Source organism: Solea solea, chromosome 1 (genome assembly GCF_958295425.1).
Source record: "Solea solea chromosome 1, fSolSol10.1, whole genome shotgun sequence".
NCBI lineage: Eukaryota > Metazoa > Chordata > Actinopteri > Pleuronectiformes > Soleidae > Solea > Solea solea.
In genome coordinates, this window is record NC_081134.1 from 10712801 (window position 1) to 10736479 (window position 23679).

The 23679-nt window shown below is 40.9% G+C and overlaps 2 protein-coding genes and 2 long non-coding RNA genes across 6 annotated transcripts in view; 1 reads left to right on the forward strand and 3 right to left on the reverse strand.

Annotated features, from left to right (window-relative positions):
• LOC131471414 (myomegalin-like) overlaps positions 1-8064 on the forward strand; it is a 33569-nt gene extending 25505 nt beyond the window's left edge. The window contains exons 32-44 of the mRNA XM_058647954.1: positions 72-329; positions 421-552; positions 639-755; positions 831-1020; positions 1095-1216; positions 1998-2225; positions 2353-2454; positions 2656-2876; positions 2955-3098; positions 3201-3339; positions 3457-3503; positions 3723-3777; positions 5114-8064. Coding sequence (XP_058503937.1) covers positions 72-329; positions 421-552; positions 639-755; positions 831-1020; positions 1095-1216; positions 1998-2225; positions 2353-2454; positions 2656-2876; positions 2955-3098; positions 3201-3339; positions 3457-3503; positions 3723-3777; positions 5114-5244 — 1886 coding nt within the window. The 3' untranslated portion in view covers positions 5245-8064. The remainder of the gene's footprint in view (positions 1-71; positions 330-420; positions 553-638; positions 756-830; positions 1021-1094; positions 1217-1997; positions 2226-2352; positions 2455-2655; positions 2877-2954; positions 3099-3200; positions 3340-3456; positions 3504-3722; positions 3778-5113) is intronic.
• Positions 8065-8505: 441 nt separating this feature from the next.
• prkab2 (protein kinase, AMP-activated, beta 2 non-catalytic subunit) lies at positions 8506-13157 on the reverse strand. 3 transcript variants are annotated; one of them, XM_058636966.1, is made up of 8 exons: positions 13030-13157; positions 11770-11949; positions 11500-11657; positions 11288-11381; positions 10948-11062; positions 10385-10518; positions 10200-10268; positions 8506-10080 (listed from the first exon to the last, which is right to left on the reverse strand). In XM_058636966.1, exons 2-8 carry the CDS (start codon positions 11926-11928, stop codon positions 10003-10005), a joined length of 807 nt encoding a protein of 268 aa, XP_058492949.1. In that variant the 5' UTR covers positions 11929-11949; positions 13030-13157; the 3' UTR covers positions 8506-10002. The 3 variants fall into 3 exon arrangements, with proteins under 3 accessions (XP_058492949.1, XP_058492940.1, XP_058492957.1); XM_058636957.1 differs by having other exon boundaries at positions 12835-13140; XM_058636974.1 differs by lacking the exon at positions 13030-13157 and adding an exon at positions 12485-12756.
• A 1105-nt stretch (positions 13158-14262) lies between these two features.
• Positions 14263-19552, reverse strand: LOC131447872 (uncharacterized). The gene is made up of 3 exons (XR_009234091.1): positions 16510-19552; positions 16214-16433; positions 14263-16124 (listed from the first exon to the last, which is right to left on the reverse strand). It is a non-coding gene; the product is annotated as an uncharacterized LOC131447872 (long non-coding RNA).
• Positions 19553-19687: 135 nt separating this feature from the next.
• On the reverse strand, positions 19688-22578 carry LOC131467095 (uncharacterized). Its single transcript, XR_009241471.1, has 3 exons — positions 22189-22578; positions 21689-21762; positions 19688-21224 (listed from the first exon to the last, which is right to left on the reverse strand). It is a non-coding gene; the product is annotated as an uncharacterized LOC131467095 (long non-coding RNA).
• Between the last annotated feature and the right edge of the window lie 1101 nt (positions 22579-23679).

Genomic DNA, 23679 nt, shown 5'->3' on the forward strand with positions numbered 1-23679 from the left:
ATCAATATCTTCATGTGTTTCCCACACTTGTTTAATTTGAATGTGTATGCGTGTGTGTTTATGATGAACAGGCTTTGCAGTTCCCAGTGACAAGGCCACGTTCCCTCTCTCACCCGGTGCTCACAACCAGAACGACCTCTCCAGCTACAGCCTGCTGTCCCATCATGCCTTTCAACAGTATCAGCTGGGCGGCATCCCTGAGGACCGCTCCCTGAAGTCTGACATGGGACCAGTGACAGGCGGAACTTTGTGGGACATGGAGAACATGGTTCAGCAAGTAGGGAGCTACGCTGGATCGTCTGGGCTCCGGCCAGGAAGCGGCCATGCAGGTGTGAACAAGTTGTGCGGTAATATTCATCCCAGGATTATGAGCTGATCGCTGGAAACGGCAACAGTTTATTTCATCTTTATTGTCTATAGGGGTGAATGTGATAGAGGAGCACCTGCAGGAGGTGAGGTGTCTCCGTCAGCGTCTGGAAGAGTCCATCAGGACGAACGAGAGGCTCCGCCAGCAGCTGGAAGAAAGACTTGCTCGTGGTGGGCATGGTGGAGGTCAGTGACCCCTCTGTAATTGAGAAACACCAAATAACATCTCTTAAAGATATAATATAAAACCGCGTGTATTTCTTTTTTTTCAGGGGCCCCAACAAACATCTACATACAGGGGCTGGACTCAGTCACACAACTGTCCAACGAGATTAGAGTCCTGAAGCAAGAAAACCTGGCCCTGCAGTCACGTTTGCAGGCTAGCACAGGTACGCTGTCTGAAAGCCAACCAAAAATGTTCCTGCCGTAAAATATACTGTATAACTCCCTTTCTCTCCCCTCAGACACTTGTGAGGAGGTGGTACAGTTGCGGGAGGCTGTGTTTACGGCACAGGCTCGCCTGAAACAAGCAGAGCTGGAGGCCCAGCAGTGGAAGGAGGAGCTGCGACGACTTCAGAGTTACAGGCAGGAGCAGGGAGAGCAGATCCACACGTTAAGGCAGGAGAGACAGGCCAGTCAGGAGAGAACCAACAGGTTGGCGCGTTCGGCTTCAGCATATTAAAACAACGCTGGTCTGTAGCAGTATAATCATGTAGGTTCATCCTCAGGCTCCAACATGAGGTGTCGCTACTGCAGCAGCAGCTGTGTGAGGGCAGGGAGCTCATCCACTCCCTGCAGAGTGAACTGCAGGTCTACGATCGAGTGTGTTTCCCTGCAAAGGCCAACAAAGGTCAGAATGTTCACTCTACACAAGCCATGGTAGAGATATAACCCTTTTTAAATATGAAAAACTTTGAATTCAAAGTTACTCATGTGGGGATTTTGTTTGTCAAATGTGTTACTTTAGCACCATCCTGTGGTAGGATGAAGAATGACACTATGGCAGCTCATACAGTCAACAAACACTTCTTTGGGTATCATGTGTACCTAAAACGTGTAGTCCAGAGTTATCGTTATTGCACGTCACAATTTCTCCAAATCACACAATCACAAATAATATTCATATACAAATAAGACAAATTAGTTCTTTTATCTTGCATCTGGGAAGGTAGAATCCACAGCCAGATGGTAATAGGGTGGCTTGGATCATTTAAAATACCCTTAGCTTTGTTCATATTCTCCTGCACAACTATTTGAGTTACTGTTGCAATTCTATTGTTTTGAACCAGACTAACCGTTCTCGTCTGACCTCTGGCACCAACAAAGACATTTTTGCCCAGAACACTGTCTCTCATAGGATATTTTCTCTTTTTTGAACATTCTCTGTAAACCCTAGACATGGTTTTGCAAGGAAATCCCAGTAGATCAGCACTTTCTGAAATACAATGCCACATTCAAGAGTCACTTAAATCACATTTCTTGGCCAGTTTGAACTTCAGCAGGCCATCTTCACCATGTCTTCACGCCTAAATGCATTGCACTGCTGCCATGTGATTTGCTCATTAGAACAAGTGTTGAATGCAGAGCATAAGTTGGAGGGGTCAACGTGTTTTGGATGTTTTGTTCTTTAGGCTACATGTGCGGTGTGCCAGTGGAGCTGGGGGAGCTGCTTGGAGAGGTGAGGAGTCTCCGGGCACAGCTGCAAACCAGTGTCCAGGAGAACAGTGCTCTCAAACAACTGGAGCTCCACAAGCAGCTGGAGCAGAAGCTGGGTGTGGGCTCTCCTCGCTCCCCCTCCCTCTCTGCCCTCACTGCCAGCCCTCAACGGGAAAACTTCTACAGGCGACAGCTGCTGCACGGTAAGAACAAAAACCCGCGGATACGACTCAAACGTAGCATAGCACAAGCTGGTTGTGAGGCTTCAGTGTGCCGTGGTGTGGTTTGCTCTGTGTCCAAGCCTGGTTTGTGTATGTGTGTGCTCCACAGACCCAGCTCCGTCTCCACCGGTCAGGGACATTGGTCTGTTTAACTGTGGATCACCCGGTCCTCCCTTCTCAGACCTGGACGACAGCCATAGCACTGCTAATGGTGTGACTCACACTGCAACTGCATGACGACAGCTTAACATGCCTTCACTGTGTTGGTTTCTCATACAACAGTGCATTGCTCGCAACCAATTGACTCCTTGCTGTGATTCTACTGTGCTTTTCTGTCATTTGCTTCTGAAACTGCACAACATTATTTCCTACCATACCTACAATGTCATTTTAAAGTCCACTTTTCCTCCAGTAGACTCTCTGGACCCTCACTGTGAGCTCGAGGGGGAGGCCCCTGATGGATCGTTTGCAAACCGCAATGGCCGCCACGCCATCGGTCATGTGGATGACTTCAGTGCTCTGCAACAGCAAGTCCTAGAGGGGCGGAGCCTCATCCAACGCATGGAGACGACCCTGCAGGCCTGCCTCGGCCCGACTCTGCTGGACGGCAATGAGAAACACAGTGGTGAAATGGTGCGAGCCAGAGGGCCAGAAGGAACATTTGAACTCATCATTAAGTGATAACAATATCTAACTGAGCTCTTGATGCAGGTTGTGGACTCTGGATGTGTGAAGAGTCTGCTGTCCAGCACCAGGACTCTGAGGCAGATCCTGGAGGAGTCCATGTCTCTGCTGAAGATGTTCTGGAGGGCAGCTCTGCCCAGCAATGATCTCACCATCCAAAACCTTAAGAAGGTTTGGAAACAAGGATATTCTGTCATGGATCTGAACTTGGAATAGCTTCGACAGATAAACATGTTTTGTAACAAGGTTTTCTGTGTGTGTGTGTGTGTGTAGGAGCAGTGTATGCAGGAAGAAATCTTGTCCCTGAAACTGCGTATTTCAGAGCAGGAAGAGGTTCTAAAAGGGACGATTCAAAGACTGAGAAGCACCAGCCGCACCAAGGAGAGCATGGAGCACTTCATAGTTAATCAGTGTAAGTGTCTACGGGTCAATGTGTGCATGCATGGCGGACAAGAGTAAAACAACAGACCTTAAGAAGCTAAAGAAAGTGCGATAGAAATATTCTAAGACTATGTCTCACTTTCTGCAGTGTCAAGGACTCGTGATGTCCTGAAGAAAGCGAGGACAAATTTAGAGGTAAGTCGAAGATAATAATCTGTGTGCATATTCCACAGGTCACAGTATGATGTAAATCAGTATTGTGTGTTAACATGTGCCTTCTTGTTGTCCCAAACATCCTCAAGTATTCGTATTTGTGATGTAAATTCATCACTTTTGGATTTCTGTCTCTCTTGTTTCCTCCATTCTGTATTTGCCTCTCCTCTCCTCCTCTCCTCTCATCTTTAAAACCTCCAGAAGAATGAGCAGAGACTTTCCTCTCTAAGCTCGTCCTCCTCCTCTCCTCATGCTGGTAACTGTCTGACATCACGTAGCTTTTGTTCAAAGGTAGATGTTGTCCCAGACACGTGTTGAATTAGTATCAGTAAAAGTATTACGCCTATTTCCTATTTCCTCTGGCTAAACTGTAAGTGTTAAAGTACCTTTCTGTTGTCTGGGGCAGCCTTTACCTAAGTGTGGAGTTGGTTTTGTCGTCTCATGCTCACGTCACCGCTTCATGATCACATCCAACAAGCGAACTCCATCCTGATTTAACAGTTTATTGTCATGACTGATCAACTAGTAACTGAATGCATGTTTCCAGGTCTTACACAAAGAAAACACTCATATCTACTAAGACAGCACTGCACCAAAGTGTTGGCTTCTGGCAATAAGTTTAAGTCTATTTCGAGTGTCAGTGACCTCCATGCTATGCATAGTTTCCATGTGTGTGTGTGTGTACACTGTAACAGTATCGCACAAACGTGTGCGACAGCTTCTTGCCGTCTTAGGATTTTGTTGGTGTCATAAACATCTCAATTCTCCACACCGCAGGATACACCGCACACAGACAGAAACAGCAGGTGTGTGTGTGTGTGTTTGTGAGAGAGAGACTAACATCACTGCTTATTCTCTAACGTCTCATTCTCAGCGTTTCATCTGCAAACAGTTGCCTTTTGGGAATTTTATTAAATCTAATTAAACAGTTGTGTTCCTTTTTTTTTATTATTTCTTGCTAAGAGAGGTCAGATTGCTATATTACTCTATTGTCTCTTAGTTAAATGTGACAGTAGAGTCAATTAAATTAAATTGGAATTATTTCAAAGTACAATTGAATAAAATAGGTGGCAGACTTCCATATTTATAAAAGTGAAACAAAAAACAGTTGAAAGAAATGAGTTTGTCTTCTAACCGTACTTCATTTAATTTTTTTTTTTTACTTATATACTTCCTGTTATATTTATGTTTTTACTCCAGGATCATGACATCTTTCTAGCAGAATATAAACTAAAACATATGCAGCATGACAACCTTCAGTAGACCTGTATGTAACCTGAACCCAGAGCCAAAGTGTTGTATCTAGTGTCACTTTGAAGGCTGGAGAGTCTGAGCACACAACAACACAAAAGAAAATCCCCCTCCCTAAAGGAGCAAGGACAAAAAAGTGTTATTGTGAAAATATGGCCTCATCCCTAGTGGACATTACATGCTGGCTTTAGTTTCTTATTGACCATACAATCACAAGAGCACTATTAATGTCAACTCTGCACCTTTGACATTTCACTTCACTAGCAGTTTGTCCGTTTTGTCTGCTCTTCTGTTGAGTACACCTGTGACTCAGACCTCTCTTCTTTTGTCCCTCACTGAAGCTGAGGAGCCAGGAGTTGTTGCCAGAGAGTGGCCTTCTGATCGCACTGTCCTGAAGACCAGCGCTGCGTCCGGAGCCGCGGCCCATCTGCGCCCAGCAACGAGGAAGCGCAACAGCCAATGTCTGCTCTAGACTTTTCAAGAACCAGCCTCAAATGCTACCACCTCTGACCTCTATGCTCCAACAGCCAAGACCCACAGAACACCCCCACCCCCACCGCCAACCCCCCCCACACGCCCCTCAACAGCTGCCATGAGAGTGTGTCCACCCGTCTCTCCTCTGGGCAACGTGTGAAGTTTACTCCGCACCTTGAGCCTTAGCAGACTCCCCTCACTCTCTCACCTCCCTCCCTCCCTCCCGCACCACCAGTGTTCTTGTCTTTGAGTGACGTAGTCAGCAGTCTGCCTTGTGTGTGACAGAAGAAGGTGTTCGAAATGTTCTCCTGATGGATTCAGTGTCGTGTGTCCTACTGATGGAGCTGGTAGACGATGCTCTTAAACGCTGATCTCAGACCAGATTTTGTCTCTTCTTAATCTGGTGTCAGTGGAGAGATCAAGTCAAATGACGCGGTCATTTGACTTGATCTCAGAGATTGAAACAACGATATTTTTTATATCAAATCATTCAAAAATGTAGCCTTAAAATGAAGTTGAATTGGCATCAAATACAAAGTTTCTGTAATATACTGTCCGCCCTTAGATCAGTCTACGTGAGCATCCTCTCCTGAGAGCCTGTGGACAGAGCAGATGTTCATGCATGTTTAAAAAGACTTGTGGGAGGAATTCTGCACACATGTTTTCACACACACACACACACACGTCTTTATATGTGTGTGTGTGTGTGTGATCAGTCAAAGCTCACTCAAAGACAAGACACTTGTCCACTTTGACTGCCACACAAATGTTTACCTCTTGTGGTACGCTCATTAACAAGGACATCTCTTTTTTTTTTTTTTGCCAATGCAATGCAAAGAAAAACGACGCCCACAGTGTGTCACCTGACACAGTGGAGGAATGTAGAGGAGGTAGGTGGCCACTGCTACACAGTTGTGTGCTATATATCTGTATTTGTGGAGGAAGCTTCTGAATAATATGTAAGCCATCAGCCAAGAGTGGCGATAGACGCCAGAAGAAAGTTCCACTTGAGTTCCACGCCTCCGTTTTTAGCTATTAATGTGTTTTGTTTTGTGTTTTTTTAGCACAAAAGTGCAGTTGTGAAAACTGAAGACGTTGCGATTTGGATCAGTTCTTAAAGCCAGCTTCTGTTTGATCGATTGTTATTGGATGTACACTGCAATATGTCCAACAAAAAAAAGTGCTCAAATGGAACCAGGCTAAACACGCGTATTCAAGCTCCTCTGTAGGAGTTCTCATACGAGCATGTGCAATAATAATGTTTCTTGAATAATAATGCTGCACCAGGATATTATTCTTATTATTTCTTTGCCTGACACTGGAGTATTAGTCACACTCATAATGGTAATGTTATGACTTCAATGAGTGTTACGATTGTACCTTTTTTTCTGGAGTGCTGATGCATGACAAAGACTGATGAATGGTCAAAACTGAGCTATGGAACAGGGGATTACCAATACTTGCCCAAAAGTTTGAAATTTCAACTCTTTATTTCACTTTGACTTGCCTTGACCATGCGAATGACAAACTGTCTGATGAGACAAATAGACAAATGCAGATGTACCGTGTCCACGAGGATTAAGAACCACAGAGACGGTAACCGTTAGACAGCCGATTTGGTTTATTTTTGAATTTTTTTGAATTCTTTGGACCAAAACAAAAAGAACGGCTTGTTGTTGTTGTTTTGCACGACATTATATGCTACAGTCGTCATGTTATATCTTTTGGTTCAGGCCGTCTTAACATTCCCATGGCAATGGCAATATAGGTTATAAAGTTTTTCTAGATGACACAAACTTTGGCAGGGTACTGGTATGATCATTGTTCTATAATTCACTCACTTGTATCAGTTCTGTTTCACTTTTAGTTTGATGTGGGGTTTTTTCTTTTGCTGTACATTTGCCATTTCATGCTGTAAATAACCTGCTTGTTGTGTGTGTATGCGAGCGTGTGTGTGCGTGCGTGTGCGTTTGTTAAAAAAAAAAAAAAAGACATCCAACATTTGCTTTTTGCAAAGTTGATTATCTGGGTAGCTGTGCAATAGCTTTATATAATACTTCATTTTGATGTTAAACATCATTGTATTACAAGTATGTTTGCTACACTCACTTCCTGCAATGTTTCAAGTATATGCAATGTACATCAGAGGATTGTGTCACTTTGAATCAGTTAGTCACAGTGATGAGGAAAACATAAACAATGCCTTCAAGACATTGATTACATCAAAAGTAGTTTATTCGCTTGCCTTTACATTTAGCCCGAGAGCTTCTCTAGTCTGCTCTCTGTGGTAGCGCTCGTCTACCTGATATCTGCCAAATTAGGTTTTATTTGTGCTCGAGTCTTCTGGAAAAAAAAAAAAAAAGTTGCCAAATATTTAAATGAAAGGTAAAAAGTTTGATATTTCCTTTGTAAATTGAAGACATTAAAGAAAAATGTTTTGAAGACTCGTCTGCTGTAAGGAAAAAGCCAATGACTGAAAAGACTATGGAGCGGTGAATCCACAAAGCACCTTTTTAGAGCGTAAACAAAGCCTTATTGCTATTTATTAAGAAGGGAATTAGTGAGGGGAATTAAACGGCAGTTTGAAACAGTGTATTGTTGGTCCTGCGTTGCGTTTGTATATACCGCTATTTGATTGGTGCAGCTTTTATTTGATTGGAAAGCAGCTTTGTTTCTGATTGTATGTATAATGAAGTAGAAAGCCGATACAGGACTCATATTGATCTTGTCTCTGATGACAGTTAAGAGTGTGTTGTGTTGGCACAGGTAGTTATCAGTAAAAGAGTTTGGAAAAGATGGAATAAAACCATTGAAAGCATGTGTGGTTTATTTTTTGTTTTCCTCTGAATCTACTGTATAACGTTATAATTCATAATATAATAATAATAATCTACAGACCACTTTTCTAAACACGTTACACAGTGTTTGACATTAAAAAACAAACAAACCATCCCCCATATAGTTCACAAAATACATAATCAAAAGGACAACCAATAAAATAAAAGCAGAAATAAATATAACCAGTAGTTCCTTGACTGAAAAGGATATTTGCTATAGTCTGCTGTGCCACCATTAGATGTCACTAATTCTTACATACTGCACCTTTAAAGCCGAAACAACCTTAATGGTGCACGTTTTGTAGTCATTCCAACTATAAAATTATTAGCATTACACATAATGCACCATAAACTACACAGTGAGTTTGTAACCCAGATTCAACTCTTGCACTAGATAGAAAGATCAAAACAGAAGTCAGGACCAGCTTGTCCTCTCTTTATTTGCATACACGTAAAACTATGCAAAGTGGATCTTCACACTGGTTCTCCAAAGACTATTAAAACACTCATGAAACTGTTGCAAAATTCAAGTTTTGGTTTTAGCCCTACATAACCACTGCTATGGCATTAGTCCAGACCCCCTTATTACATCTGTCTAAAAAAAAACCTCTGGACAACATTTTATAAATTTTAGCATTCACAAAATACTTTCACTCTCACGAAGTCACTTAATAGCTCTCTGTACAGTAAGTCAACTGAGGATTTATACTGTACTGTAAGTGCAGGCGATTAATGATACAACTTACAGGACAAAAAAAATGACAGTTCAAAATACAGATGACCTTCTATGTATAAAAATGTAATATTTAAAATCATGGCGATATTCATCCTCATAGCCCTATGTTTTCTGGAAAACACCTTCTGAGGTGTGAGTGAGTGGTCAGGCTGCTTCTGCACATGAACCACATTTCTTTGAACATTGCAGGACATTCAACACGTGCAAAGCATCTATTTGAAACAGCTAGGAGATCCACACATCTAAATACGATGATACATGTAACATATAGTACATTTCTATTTGATAAACACTGTCAAGTTCACCATATCTAGAGAAAAGAGAAAGCAAATATGGGCCCTATAGTCCAGAGAAAGACTTGTCCACTGCATAGACTCTTTTGCTTTTGTCAACACTCCTGCTCACAGGATGGTAAAGTGCTTGCAAAATGCCAAGATAAAGGCAATAGGACTAAACTTCCACCTTTCACCAGTGTTTGATATTTGGAAAGCAAGTTCTCCTTTTAAAATATAAAAGACGTACAGAAAGTCAATGTAACGCCTGCTAATACCAGCTGCTGCTTCCAGAACAATATTCAGTACTTATCTTCCACAGCATTATTGCACTTCATATTCAAGCAAAGCCAAGTCTGCTGCTCCCTTCAGTGGCTTGAACATGACTGACTCTGCACCAGCTCTTCAACAAACATGACAAGTCAAAATTTCAACAGAGTCAGGATGATACGATGTCAAAAAGAATACTTTCAAGTCAAACTGTTGATCCACACCAGAAACCCTCAACATCCCTCACATAATGATGAGATCATTCATGAAAAGGATCAATTCTGCCTACCAAGATGGCACATGACAAAGATACTCACCCAAAAGATACCATCTTTACACACACAAGCATGCAGGAAAATCACAAGGTGTAGCAAACAATCAAAAGCACACAGTGATTTTAGTCCCTTACTGTATCTGTCTGTAGTAATCACAGGTAAAAGCCACAGTATGGTTTTAATCTTGTCGACAACCTCCAAACACATAGGTCCTATGTAGCAAGAAAGCCATGGCTAGAAGCCGCAAGCTCACCTGTAAACTTGTTTCAGTGCAAGACTTGGCTAAATGTGATTACAGATAAAGAAAAACCGCAGAATACAAACAGACTGCTTTCTAAAAACACCACGGTGAACCCACATTGAATTTTAGATAGGCTTGTAAAGCAGAGAAGTGACATATTTCTTCTTGTATCTGTGAGTCGCACTCAGCACCATCACTCCATCCTACACACAGAGAAAGACAACATACAGGCAAGTTGCCATTAGTGAGACAAAATCCCCTTTAATAAAATAAACAGAGAAGGAAGACTGATGAGTATTTCAGCTGTTTATAATGATCCTACCTTTATTGAGAGAGCATAGAGGTGATTTAGCATGACATGGTTGGGCTCAGGCAGCAGAGCAGGGTCACACTAGGAAGTAAAAAAGTGAGAAACGGTTACAATAAAATCAAACAATGATAAGCAGCAACAACGACAAACAAATCAAAGCCTCGCGAGACAGCACAGGGAACCGTGTAGACACTGACGGATATATTGGTATCTTTGTTGAGTATGACTTGAAGGAGGTGAGGAGGGAGGATCGGCGGGGCTTTGAAATGCTCCTCAGGTCTGCAGACATACTGTTCCTGTCCATATGGACCTGGAGGAGAACTGGACAGATCTGTGAACACAATACACACACAATCACCCTACTGATAAAAGTTAAAATATTTCCTAAAATGTTCCAGTGTTCACTGCAAATAAGTTAATAATCCAAAACTGTCCAAGTTAAAGCCAAAGCCAGCAACAAGCAGGTTTCAGACTCACAAAGCAAATCTCTTCAGCTGGTTTATTTCTGGTTAGAGGATTGTGTCCAATCACACACTTGTTTCATCATCACAAAGCCAGCAACATTTCAAATATTGCACAATCAACTTTTTTATTTTATTTGTCACTCTATTAATATTTGAACAAAACCAGTGTGTGAATGTTCAAGGACAGCTCCCAAACCCTCCATGTTTGATTGTGTGACTGAGAATTAAACATTAAACTTCACTGATTAAACATCATTAGAATTATCAGAACCAGAACAGTCTAGATGCAGACTGACCTGATGTGTCTGAGCACTCCAGAGAATCAACCTGCAGGGCGTCAAACACCTCAAAGTCAGACTTCTTCACTTGGATCAGGTTGTTGATGGTGCCGAGCTGGCTGGTGACCACTGGCTGCAAAAAATAAAGTGTTCCCAAAGTTCATGATAGAGCATTTTATAATTATTATTTATAATAATTTGCACATAGACTGCTATTCTTTCATCTTTATAACTTCATAGTATGTTGCAGCATTTCCAAATACTTTCTGAGATAAGATTAACTAGACGACTACTAAACGAACAGGCTTAACTAGTAACATGAAGATGATATGAGAAGATGATGATGATGTTGTTGTACCTCCGAGGGATCATGGACCCACTGCCCATCAACAAAAAACTTGTACTGGTGCTCTCCTTCAGGCAGGTCCAGGATCGCTACAAAATCATTATGGCTTTCAAAAGAGGAAAAGTATTAGTGCCAAACTGGGCCTCAGTTAATCAAGTGGTATTTGTGGTTGCACATATGCTGTAATGCAGACTGTCATCCGCAACTAAAACCACTCAGTTTACCTCTTATTTAGCGGTATCTTTGTGCCCCAGCTATTAAAGGAACCAGCTATGTAGACCTCCTTTCCTCCACCTGCCCATCGGATCACAGTGGGCCGAGCCTGAGAACCAGTCTTCACCAGGTCATCCAGATCTGGAGTGAATTCTTTCTCTCCTGATGTCTAAAACAATCAATTCATTACAAATAAAAACAACTGCATTGAAACTTGACATGTGTTCTTAAAGAAAATGCCTAATTCTCCATTATAATCCATATTTCTCTTCCAGCACTACCTTGGATTCAGACCCGTGTGTGTTGAAGATGTTGGGGTCATCTGTGCTATCCATCATCTTGTTGCTGGGTTCCTGTTCTTTGTGACTGCCACTGCTGTCCGAGCGATGGGCTTTGGCTCCATGGCGATCACTAGACACACGGTCACTTGTGTTCCCCATAATGCTTCACTATTTTAAGTGCTAATGAAGAGAAAACACAAAGTGTGAACTATCAGGGACAAATTTACTGAAAAAATTATGGTTAATTGCAGCCCTTCATAATACTATCCACAGTTTTTAGTAACCATGTCATATATTATTATATTATTATCATATACATTATTACAATGTGGAATGACATGACATGACATGACATGACAGGGACAATGAGGGCTGTCCACAGTGTGATAACTACATACACATTGTTGATATTAAATGGCGTCATTAATATAATGACGGCAACATTAATTGGGTAATAGGGACGTAATACCTATTACCCAATCGGTTCCGACACGGTATTACAAACTCGAGTATCTGCCGATACACACCGATATCAGTCCACTACTGTCAACTTAAACTATAACGCTGATAACAACACATTTGTGCTACACATTTCAAGCTATTGTCCAACTATGTGACAAATGTTAAAGAAGAAACAAACAGCGCACGACATGACTCCGCCTAAAATGCTGTTGACATACAGTATATAGGAGTTTTGGATTGCATCGGATTTTACATTTTTATCTGTCCAATATCAGAGCCACTGATTTTGACCAATATCGACTTCATTCCCACTGGGTAACAGTTTCAAGGTACATCAATTACGAACACAATGAGCAGCAGTCCAGTTCACCCACTGGGATTTCTAAAACAAAACCTTATCAACAGATGAGACAAATAACTGTGGCTGTCTTGTCTGGAAACTGTGAACCTGGACTTGCCAGAACAAATCACACCAGACCACAACACCGCGTTCATACGGTCATACTGAGAGTTACAAAACATAGTAAACACGCTTTATCTTATTAGATAAGCTTCACTTGACACACATTGAAGTTCAGAGCAAACATATTAGCAGTAACCTACCACAGTGTCCCCGCCGTCTGCTCAGCTGTGTCCACCCACTGGAGACTATTTTTAGCTGCTAACTAAGCTAGCCGCTAGCTGTCACTTTCTGACAAACAACAAAATAAATAATTGTTCGCAGCGTCGGTGTAGACTAAGACAAAGCGCCGGAAACTACTCGCAATCACTGTGTAAACATAGGCAGAGTGGACAAACCCTGTAGCTGTGACTCTTATGTTACTCCGTAGCTAGTTTTCGGCAGCGCAGGGACAAACTATGGGACAATCCTCCTGGCATCAACAACGGCTGCAACGCCACAGCGGTGCTGTAACTACGGTGCGCAGCAAGGACAAAAAGGACCACTTTACCTCAGCCGCCACAAACTAACAAAACTAAAACAGAAACCAGCAAAAGGTCACGTCCTGATGTCCTCACACACATGCAACCCAGATATACTGAGACCTTTGATCTGCCTTCATAAAATGTACTGTTGCATTTAATCTATTTCATTTCCTGTGGGAAAAGTTGCAGGAAATGGGGAAATTTTTCAGTCAGACTTCCAAATGGAGTAAAACAAAACAACTGTTATTTTATCTTCACCTTTTCAAATGAAAATATTTGCAGGCTTTTTCTTTACATAAAGTATAAAAGAAGGTAATCATATAATAATAATTTACTCCAATTTATTTTAATGTTGGTGATAAGTGTTTTACTTCAAGAGTTCAATATTTTCTCAGGTGATACTTGGAATAAAAAGTTTGAGAACCACTGCTCTAGAGAATGGCGAGAGTGCCTTGAATGATGTAGCAAAAGTTGGAAATGCTAACTCGGTATTAACAACTGATAAAGGAAACAGTTAGGAATCCACCTCAATATTCCCAATTGATAAAGTTAGACTTAAGATCCAATAGTGCTGTACTTGATTTTATGTCAGACTGCTTAGTTTTGACTCCAAACATCTGATGATATTCATGTCTAAACCCTGGGCTACCAGTGTCTACTCGTGTACTGACTTTAAGGCAGGAGGGCTGTTCTTGATTTTGTGTCAGACTAGAGTGACTGTCTCTAAACCTCACATTTTTGTTGATAATGATGAAAAAATTAAATTTCTTTACAAATTTGGGAATAACTTTTACACAGATCATCTTATCAAACTCAAAATTGGTGAAAACCCGCCTTGAACATGTCCTCAAAAGATAACCTCCCCACAGGAAGTAGAAGCCCAAAACAGGAAGTAAAGTCTAACATTGTCCGATCTACACGAAACTTGATGTGAGTCAAGGGACCTTCCCTGAACACGTTTACGGACAAGCCTTCCGCCCAACAGGAAGTTTAAGGAAGTTTTAAACAAGAAGTACCCTCTAACATTGAGCAGGGACGCCGCTGAAAATTATTAGCACTAAAAATAACTAGTACCGCAAGCGGTGAATGAACGGCAGGTGAGCTAGAGGCGCGCATGGCAACGTGGGCACACGTTTCTTTGTTCCATATAACACAAATCATCAAAACCAATTTATTTGGTGGACAAAACAAGACATTTGAGAACATCATTTCCAGGTTTGAGAAACAATGATCAACATTTTTCAACATTTTCTGGTCCAAGAAATTGAAAAAAAAAAATTGAGTGGCGAATTGATTAGAGAAAAAAAAAATAAAAAAAAAAAATCAGCCCCCTTTTCCACAAAAGCACACAACCAAAATGTCGGTCATCTCTTTCTCCTGTCGAATTCATGATGCACTGGATGCTGAGACTGGAAGAACCGTCTCCTCGCCCCTCTCTCCATCTTGGGTCACCAGTGTTTGCAGCTTGCAATTAGCCACTGACTTCTTTGTCTATCACTCGGTTGTTCCAAGTCTGATCTTTACTTTGGGAAACATCTTGTACATCTGTGCCTCACACTTTGGTGTTTTATTTAACTGTTGAACATTTTCCTACACTAATGTGTGGAGCCCCACGACCCTCTGGCAGAGGATAAAGCGGTAGATGATGACTGACTGACTAATGTGTGGAGCGTTCACCTACCTGAGGCTGAGACAGTCAGAGACAATCAGAAATATTAGCATTGCATGTGTGGCTGCTCATATTGCTGCTGGTGTTAATGGTAGTGCAACACTGTTCAAATAACTATTTGAATAGCACTTTTCAAAACAACTCTACAAAGTGCTTTCCATAGTAGAAAAATTAAACCTTTAAGTGTAAAATGGAAGACAGAATTTAAAGATAAAATGAAAAGCCAGATGAAATAAAATAGTAAAAATACATCTGTAGTTAAAAGAAGGCATTTTAAAGCAAAGTAGTCTAATGTTCAGTGGCATATTTGTATTAGTGTTTATGAGCCATATTTAGTAGTAGTGGCTAGAAGTAAGGAAGTTGTGAGATGGGGGCAAGTAGCAGCATCACCATCCACTGTAGCATTCCCTGCTTTAGAGTCCAATTTATTATATTCCCTTTAAAACCTTGTACAAATCCTTAAAGGGTTTGAGTTTTCTGGTTAAGATCAACTGAACACTTGGAGCAGTGTCAACATGTGCCAGGTCTACAGTAACAGATATTCGTTTTAAAAGAATTCCACATCTTTAAGTTCAAAGCACTAACTTGTCAAAACAACACTCATTACAGAAAAAATACAAGTCAACCATAAAATTAAGAACAAAAAGTTTTACTTGATATAAAGAAGGCAATAAATACAAGTTTTCAATGTCTAACATTACAGGCTGAAAGTAGCAGTGTCAGTACACCATCACCATCTACAAGGGATGTGATTTACACTACAAACCTGTCCATTCCAATACTTTGTTTCCGAGGAAGATACATGCATATCATGACAGGCCGAGTCACAAAATCAGATGGATCCTTATCTGATTTTGGAAACTGCACAGCCATGGTATGCCACCCAGTCAGGATCCATGGCCAGATTTCCTCACACACAGAGAAGAAGGGGAAGGACAAAATGCCTTACTATGTTACGAGTCGACTCAATTTACCTTGTTCTCTGTTGTGTGAAGAAGACCCAGCTCATAAAATCTTGACTGATTTAAAAATTGAGCAATTAAATAACTCAAACATCGATGCTGTTGGGTCATGCAGAGGGCTTGCGATCTTTTACAGAATAAAAAAAGGCTGAAAGTAGCAATGTCTGTATTTTAGTGTTGTGATGCATCACATGTACAGTGTTTTGTCATGTGTGGTGGTGGATCAGTGGGGACAGGGGGGGTTAAAGTCCATTTAAAAAAAATCTCAACCATGTCCTGTTGGGCAGAGTGACGTAGCAGCCATTGAGGCATGTGTACAGCTTGGCAAGGTCCAGCATCTAACAAAAAATAAAATAAATCAGTCAGCACACTTTAGTATTAAGTAAATATGGATTAAACATATTGCGTACCATCTGAAAGAATGTACCTGAAGACATCCCGTGGAAAAAAGGTGGAAAAGGTTGGTTCATCTTGGGCGAATTCCTCGTCGCAGAAGGGTCGGTTCATCTTGGGCGAATTCCTCGTCGTAGAAGGGTCAGTTCATCTTGGGCTAGGTCATCACCGCAGCCATCCAGGACGGGACTTCTCTAGGTCATGGTGTCCAACATGGAGTCCTCTGATCCAGGAATGTGCTGCAGCCTTCATCTCTTCAAAATAAGGAAGAATTTGATAAGTCACAAGAAAAAAAGAAGTAAGCAAATAACAAATCTTCAGGTAGCTCACCTGGTCAAGTGTGACAGGTCCTCACATCCAGTCAGAGCTCACCGATGGATGCCAACCCTAACCTATACCTGCCTTTCCTGTCCTACACTGACAGTTACAAGCAGTCTTTGCCAGCCATTTGGGATGCTAGCCCCAATGTCTTGGTTGGCCACATGAAAAACTGTAAATCTCCCAGTTGCCCAGACAAACGTTCCTTCTGATTCTGTAGCCTCGCCACAAAAAGGTCCTCTGCTGAAACCCTCATTTTGCTAAGCATGAAATCTATTCCACTTTCCTGTCCTCAGATCTCATTTTCTCTCCCTGCAGCCTTTCAACAGCCATTACTGTTGTAACATCTGCAAGAGGCAGCAGTTTCACAATTCAGAGCTTCTCGTGTGTTTAGCAAGACATGGCACCAGAGTATTGACAAAGCAGACACCTGAAAATGCTTGACCCCAATTTAAACAAATGCTTCACCACCTACAAGTGATGTGATGTGATTTACACTACAAACCTGCACATTCGAATCCTTTGTTTCGGAGGAAGATACATGCATATCATGACAGGCCGAGTCACAAAATCAGATGGATCCTTATCTGATTTTGGGAACTGCGCAGCCATGGTATGCCACTCAGTCAGGATCCGTGGCCAGATTTCCTCACACACAGAGAAGAAGGGGAAAGACGAAATGCCTTACCACGAGTCGACTCAATTTACCTTGTTCTCTGTTGTGTGAAGAAGACCCAGCTCATAAAATCTTGACTGATTTAAAAATTGAGCAATTAAATAACTCAAACATCGATGCTGTTGGGTCATGCAGAGAGCTTGCGATCTTTTGCATGGTTTCCCAAACATTTAGAGGTCAGGTTACTGACCCCAAGAATGGCAACTTCAATGATTTTCTGTCCTAAAGTGATGAACCATTTGGGTAAATTAGATCAAGCATTTAAAAGGTGTTTACATTGTTAGTAGTCTAATGACACTTCTTACCCAACACATGAAGACGCAGTGAATCAGGATACGGCTACCTTTAGCAGATGCAACAGCAGCAGTGGGTGGTGGAAGGCTGCAGGGAGAAAAAAATTGATATGGAGACAAGTTGGAGGAATCATTTAATGCATAGCTCAACAAGAGTTAAAGCGGAGAGAAACTTTAGGGCAAGTCTACAAAAATCAGAGGAGGAACTTCACCAACACAACTAAGAGATAGCAGTTTCTCATGCAACCAACCAAGATATTGGGATTAAGCATCTTCCTAATGACTCTACAAGCTGCCTAAATTGTGAAATTAGAAAGAAAGTCATGGGTAATAACAGACTACAGATGCTTGTTCGCTGAAATAGCTAGTGTATGGTGAGGTGTTAACCCTATGCTCTATCAAAAATCCCACTTTGGGCAAGCCATAAAGTCCTATCATTTCAACCAGCTGACAGCTTCGCAAATAAGAGGCAAAAGACCACTTGTGTTTACACGTTTACGGTTATCACTGTGTGATCACTGTTAACCACAAAGCTCCAGACACCAAGTCAATCCAAGAAACATATCAAATAACGAAAAATAAATCAAAAAGCTGCAGCTGCTCACTCCTGCTACAAGAGGGTACTTGAACAACAGTCTTTAACATTAAGCCAAATGCTGTCTGATTTGTCTCAATTCAGCCCACAGAATAAAAGTTTTATTTCAAGTATCAAAAAATAAAAAGTTTGATCATTTGGCGCAACTTTCACTTAAATAATCCGAGTTGTCTCTCTGCCAGGTTTGTGTCCTCCTAAAGAAAAGAAACGCGCTCTAATCCTGCAACCTACAATCTGATTTTTGAAAGAAACTATGCAGGATAGCCCTGCATCCCTAAGGCGAGTAACGCATAGTTTTGCAAGGGAAGATAAAAATCCCCTGCTGGGAGGCCTCCCAACATGACGCGCAAAAAGACTATGAACACAAAAAGGTTCAACTCCTTTAGAGGGAAATAAACTTGGCAGAGTGAGACAAGTCAGCAATAATATTGCATTTGATTTCAGTTAGCGACTACAAAGGCTGATGGCAGTGCGTAAAGTTTATGACTTAAATGAATATCAAAAGAGTGCCAAAAAATGCCAGATTTAAAGTTTATCATATCATTATCCATGGGCTAAATAACACCTACAATCTAATGTGACTACACTTGCATATAAATCAAAAGTTTAGCTTCATAATCAAATCAGGAACCAGTTATCTTATCGAAGCAATTACCAGTTGAGAATAAAGGAAGACCTGGTCTAGCTCATCATAATCAATTACTACATTTTTACAGCACTATGAGAGAACTTTAGACAAGCTACAGTAAACTTTGATGCATTTACTACATAATTCATCAGCTTCCACATTTGTCAACAGTCCAAGTTGCAACTATAACTGAGATTCAAGACCAAAATTAAATGTTTAAATTAAAGCCATTTCAAAATAAGGTACCCTAATTTCCTGCAGAAATCAGACGCCTCAAGACTAATCAACTTTAAAATCATCCATTTAAGTTGAGACTAAAAAAGTGACTAAATCCGACACACAGGACAGACAGACGGATACCAGACACACAAGACAGACTGAGACCAGACAGACAGAAAGACACACAGGACAGACAGACCAGAGAGAGGGAGAGAGACAGAACAGTGAGAGAGAGACAGACAGAACAGCGAGAGAGACAGTGACACATGCCATGACGGCAGTCTTGGCATGCGTCAGTGTGTAAATAAAGGCCTTTGCACTCAGTAACGCAAAACAAAAACATTAGATTATTGTAATGCCATTGTGTCAGGCATTGTAAATGTTTAGATGCAAATTAACTTTATAAATTGAGTGGACACGATTTACCCACAAAGATCATGTGGCAAAGGCCTTTAATACTTACCTAAAAGATAAAAATTTTACCTGTCTTTGAAAGAATTTAAATTAGCTTGTTGTCTAATTGGTGGGCATCTTGCCAGTCTTGCAGCACAAATTTTGTTCACCTTTCTGGTGCAGTAAAGTCAATTGGAGTGTTAGTCTTGGTCCAAATGTCAGATTAACGTCAGTCCAAGTCAGTCAGTCAGTCGCTCACACGCTCACGCTCACACACACACACACACACACACACGCTCTCACACACTCGCGCTCTCACACACACGCGGTCACACACACGCGGTCACACACACGCGCTCACACACACGCGCTCACACACACACGCGCTCACACACACACACACACACACACACACACACTCTAGGAAAAACAGATTAGAAATGATAGACTGGCATAAACACCAAGTACAGTCATGACACAGTGGCCATGAAGAATCAAGATTTAGGTCAGAGGAGGTATAGTAATGGCACAGCGGCCAAGCAAGAAAGAAAAACTGCACTCACCATTTGAAATTTAAACTAAACTAAAACGCAATCTAATTAAGATGGACATGCAGTGATGTCGGTGCTCCTCTTGACTGATGCTAAAAGAAAAGTACAGGTTAGTTCACTTACTGTGCATGGACGCGGAAGGCACCCATGTTTGTCTATGTAAATTACTATACGCGCAAGGCCAGACGTACAATAACACAAGTAGGTTACGAAGGCGCGGGCACAGTTAGCGATCATGGCCTACTTGCATTAAGGGACGTATGGCCATACAAAGGCAATGGCAGGGCTGCCATCAAAAGCCAAGTACTATGTTTGTAGATCACAAGGATCTATTTTAACGTTCTAGGGCTAACGGTAGATTAATGGCCACGATGGAAAAGAGAAGGAAAAAAAAAAAAGGCACAGCGGCCAAGAAGTCTAAGCCTTGTGACAGAGTGTACAAGGCACAACATTAATTTTATTCCTACCATCTAGCTTTAACTGTACACCAACATCCATTTAAACCTCATTTAAGATCTGGTCCTCCAACATCACAATATTTTAGTGCTAGTTGATATTTTTCCTTTTAGAAGTGAGGAAAGGCACGAGGAGGGCCAGGACAGCTCGACACGGCGGCCGGAAGAGCGATGGCCCGCGGCCTGCGTGTGACTTACCGTCTTAAGAAACAGTTGGAAAGAAAAAGTGTTTAAGGGCAAAGTGGCAAGAAAACGTCACCATAGAGAGACGTGTTCTTACCTTTGCATGTAAATTGTCAGTGTGATACGGTAGTTAGCTGTGGGCAGATAGACTAGCAAGTCAGTTGCCGACAGTACTTTCACTTTAAAAAAAAGTTGTTTTTTTTGTTTATTTCCCTACTCTGCAAAAGAAATAAAAAAATATGGACTCACCCTTTGTAGACAGACCTAAAAAGGAAATGTTAGTGCATTATAACTTAAGCTCTTCAAGACACCATTTCTACTTTAATGTGAACTGCTGAACAAAATCATATTCTCAGACCATCTTAACTATTCAATCCAGGATTCTCAGTCACACACAACCCATTCATTTAGAGAGAGAATTTCAAACACTCCATCCGTCACCTCATTCTTTCAATTCACTCGCTCAGCAGTTCCACAAAAATATAACCAACAAGGACCAGATTTCAGACCACATAATAAAGTGGACAGGAACATACAAAACCAACCTGTGGCAAATGCTCCATGTAAAACCTTCAGCTATTTGACAGATGGAAAGCAGGAGAATAGAAATAACGTGGCCATGTTGGACAATCCAGAGAGATGTAGGCACAGCGGCCAAGAAAGAGTGGGGACACAGCGGCCACCCAGAATTTAATCATGATTCTTACTATTTGATGATCTTCATGAAGATCAATCTGGGGAGAAAAAAAAAACAAACAAAAAAATGTTTGAGTCCAGTCTCTAGCCTTGAAAATGTTCAAGTTCATACCATCACAAGTGTAAAATAACTAGGTAAGGTGTTCTACAATGTGTTTGTATGAGGTACAGACATGGTTCACCCAGCCTGAGATATAAAGACTCACTTTCAGTGAAAACATTGCTGCCAGCACAAATTCTACTCCGCCAGTGAAACAAAGACATTAACATAATCACAAGTGATGTAGAATAAAGTTGATTAAGATTTAAGGAATGCCTTTTAAGCTCAAGTATAGAAATGTCAGTACCTCATACAGCCACACTCTTTAAAAACACAAACAAACTTATATTATACATGTGTGATTAAATTAATATGATATATTGCCATCAGTTAAATACATTATGAAAAGTAGCCATAACATTTTCAATGATGTAGTAAATTATCTCTAAAGGTGTCACTCACCTTTTTTTGACAGCCTCAGGCTTTTGTATATGGCGGGTCTGACCAGGTCTCCGTGAGCAGGAAGCAGGTCGTTCCTTTAAAAATAAAAAGGTTGTATTTTAATGACTACATTGAAAGTTTACAATTATAAAAGACAAGTATAACCCTAAATCTGTTTTTAAACATTTAACATAAAGAAATAAGTCTTTCCTGTGAAAAACTCAATAGTAATGACCATGAGTGGAACAGTGAGTTAGCATAGCACAGCAGCCATTTTAACTTGTTTTTAGTAAGGCTAAGATCAAGCTAAAATTGAGCTATAAAATTATTATTATTATGTTATATTATATAAATTAAGCTTAAAATGAAGCACAGCTCAAGCAAATGCTGAAACTGAGCAAATAACTAAGGCAGAATTAAAAATGAAGGCAGAATTGAGCGGACAATGAGCAGGGCTAAATTTGAGCATATAATTCAGCAAACAGAGTCACCATTAAGATAACTTGACAAAAGTTACTCACCATTCTGAACGGGTCACCAATCTGGACCAGGTCGAACACGCCATCCTGGAGCGCCTTGCTGCGTTTTTATACTGGAGCTGATGCACGCGGCCACATCTCGGCGTCTGACGTCACGCCGCGGTAGTTTTCTTATCTTTTTTTCTCTTCTTTTTAAAAGTTCCCTCGTTCTTATTTGAGGTTTTAGTGCGGTTGGTGCATTAACGCCAAAAGTTCCCTCCTCCCGGAACAGTTTCAGTAGTTAAGCAGCACATTTTTTCTTCGCGTCTTTTTTTTTCGTTCCACGGCTCGTGCAGCTTCTCTTCGAATTAACATCAAAAACACCTGCGCGAAGAAGCAGGTGTTATGCTTCTTCTTCTTCTTTTCTGAGGTGCTATGGCGGTTGGCAAACAACGATTTGGTGCATTAGCGCCACCATCTGGTATGGAGTGTGGATCAAATGTTGGGGGGGAGACACGGTGAGGTGTCAGGGGGGCGTGAGAGGCAGGGCGGGCCAACTCATACAGTGGTTTATACAGCTAAATAAATAAATATTATCAGACATTTCTGTCCTCTTGGGGGGGGGGGCATGACAGAAAATGATTGAGAACCACTGATCTAACTGAACTATTACTTAAAAGTAAAAATAATAAAATAAATAATAATTATATATTTATATACACAGATATACATACTACAAAAAAAACTATATATGCATACATATACATACAGCTATTCATACACACACACACATCCTATATCCTCCCAATCAACTTTGTGGTTTTAAGAAACTGAAGTAATATCTTGTAACACTCACTCCAGTTCGTCCACAATACATCTACCAACTTCCAATTCCTCATCAATGTCTCTCAAGTTTTTAATCATTACTTCTCTCTCTCTTTGGTATTTCTGACATTGTTTTATAACATGATGAATGGATTCCTCCTGCCCAAAGTGATCACATCTGTCTGTATTGTGTTTATTGATGAGAAATAATGTGTTGTTCAATCCTGTAAGGCGAAATCTGACATTTTCCTCTTTCCTGCTTCTTTCTGTGTGCCTAGCCACTCCCACTTTTCTTTGGATACTGTAAAACCATCTGACTTTCCTCTCCTCCTCCCATTGTTTTTGCCATCTCTCCTTTAGTTTTTGTTTAATGATGCTGTTCATTTCTGTTTTGCTTAATTTTATTGCTAAATATATATATATATCTATATTATTATGTCCTGTTGCTGCTTTTGCCACCTTGTCTGCTATTTCGTTTCTATATATCTAAATATTCTATATAATGTTTGTTGTATTTCAACGGCATAGTTCTCATAACATTTTAGCGATCAATAAAGTTTAATTGAATTTTTAAAAAAAATCACTTGTCTTTCCTGTGACTCCTACAGGAAGGCCGCCATCTTGGATTGCACGCACCAATGGTATTTGAACGAACTTGTCCTACAGCTTTTGTGTGGTCACTGTGGACAAGTTCAGGAGCTTACGATGCTTATGGTTAGTAAAAATGTC

Bases quoted from the DNA above. Each gene is read 5' to 3' on its own strand.
- prkab2 (XM_058636966.1), bottom strand. From the start codon at position 11,928: ATGGGGAACACAAGTGACCGTGTGTCTAGTGATCGCCATGGAGCCAAA. The intron at 11,658-11,769 runs GTAGTGCTGGAA...TGATTGTTTTAG, and splicing joins CACACGGGTCTGAATCCAAG to ACATCAGGAGAGAAAGAATT. The intron at 10,519-10,947 runs GTCAGTCTGCAT...TTGTGTTCACAG, and splicing joins GGAGTGCTCAGACACATCAG to ATCTGTCCAGTTCTCCTCCA.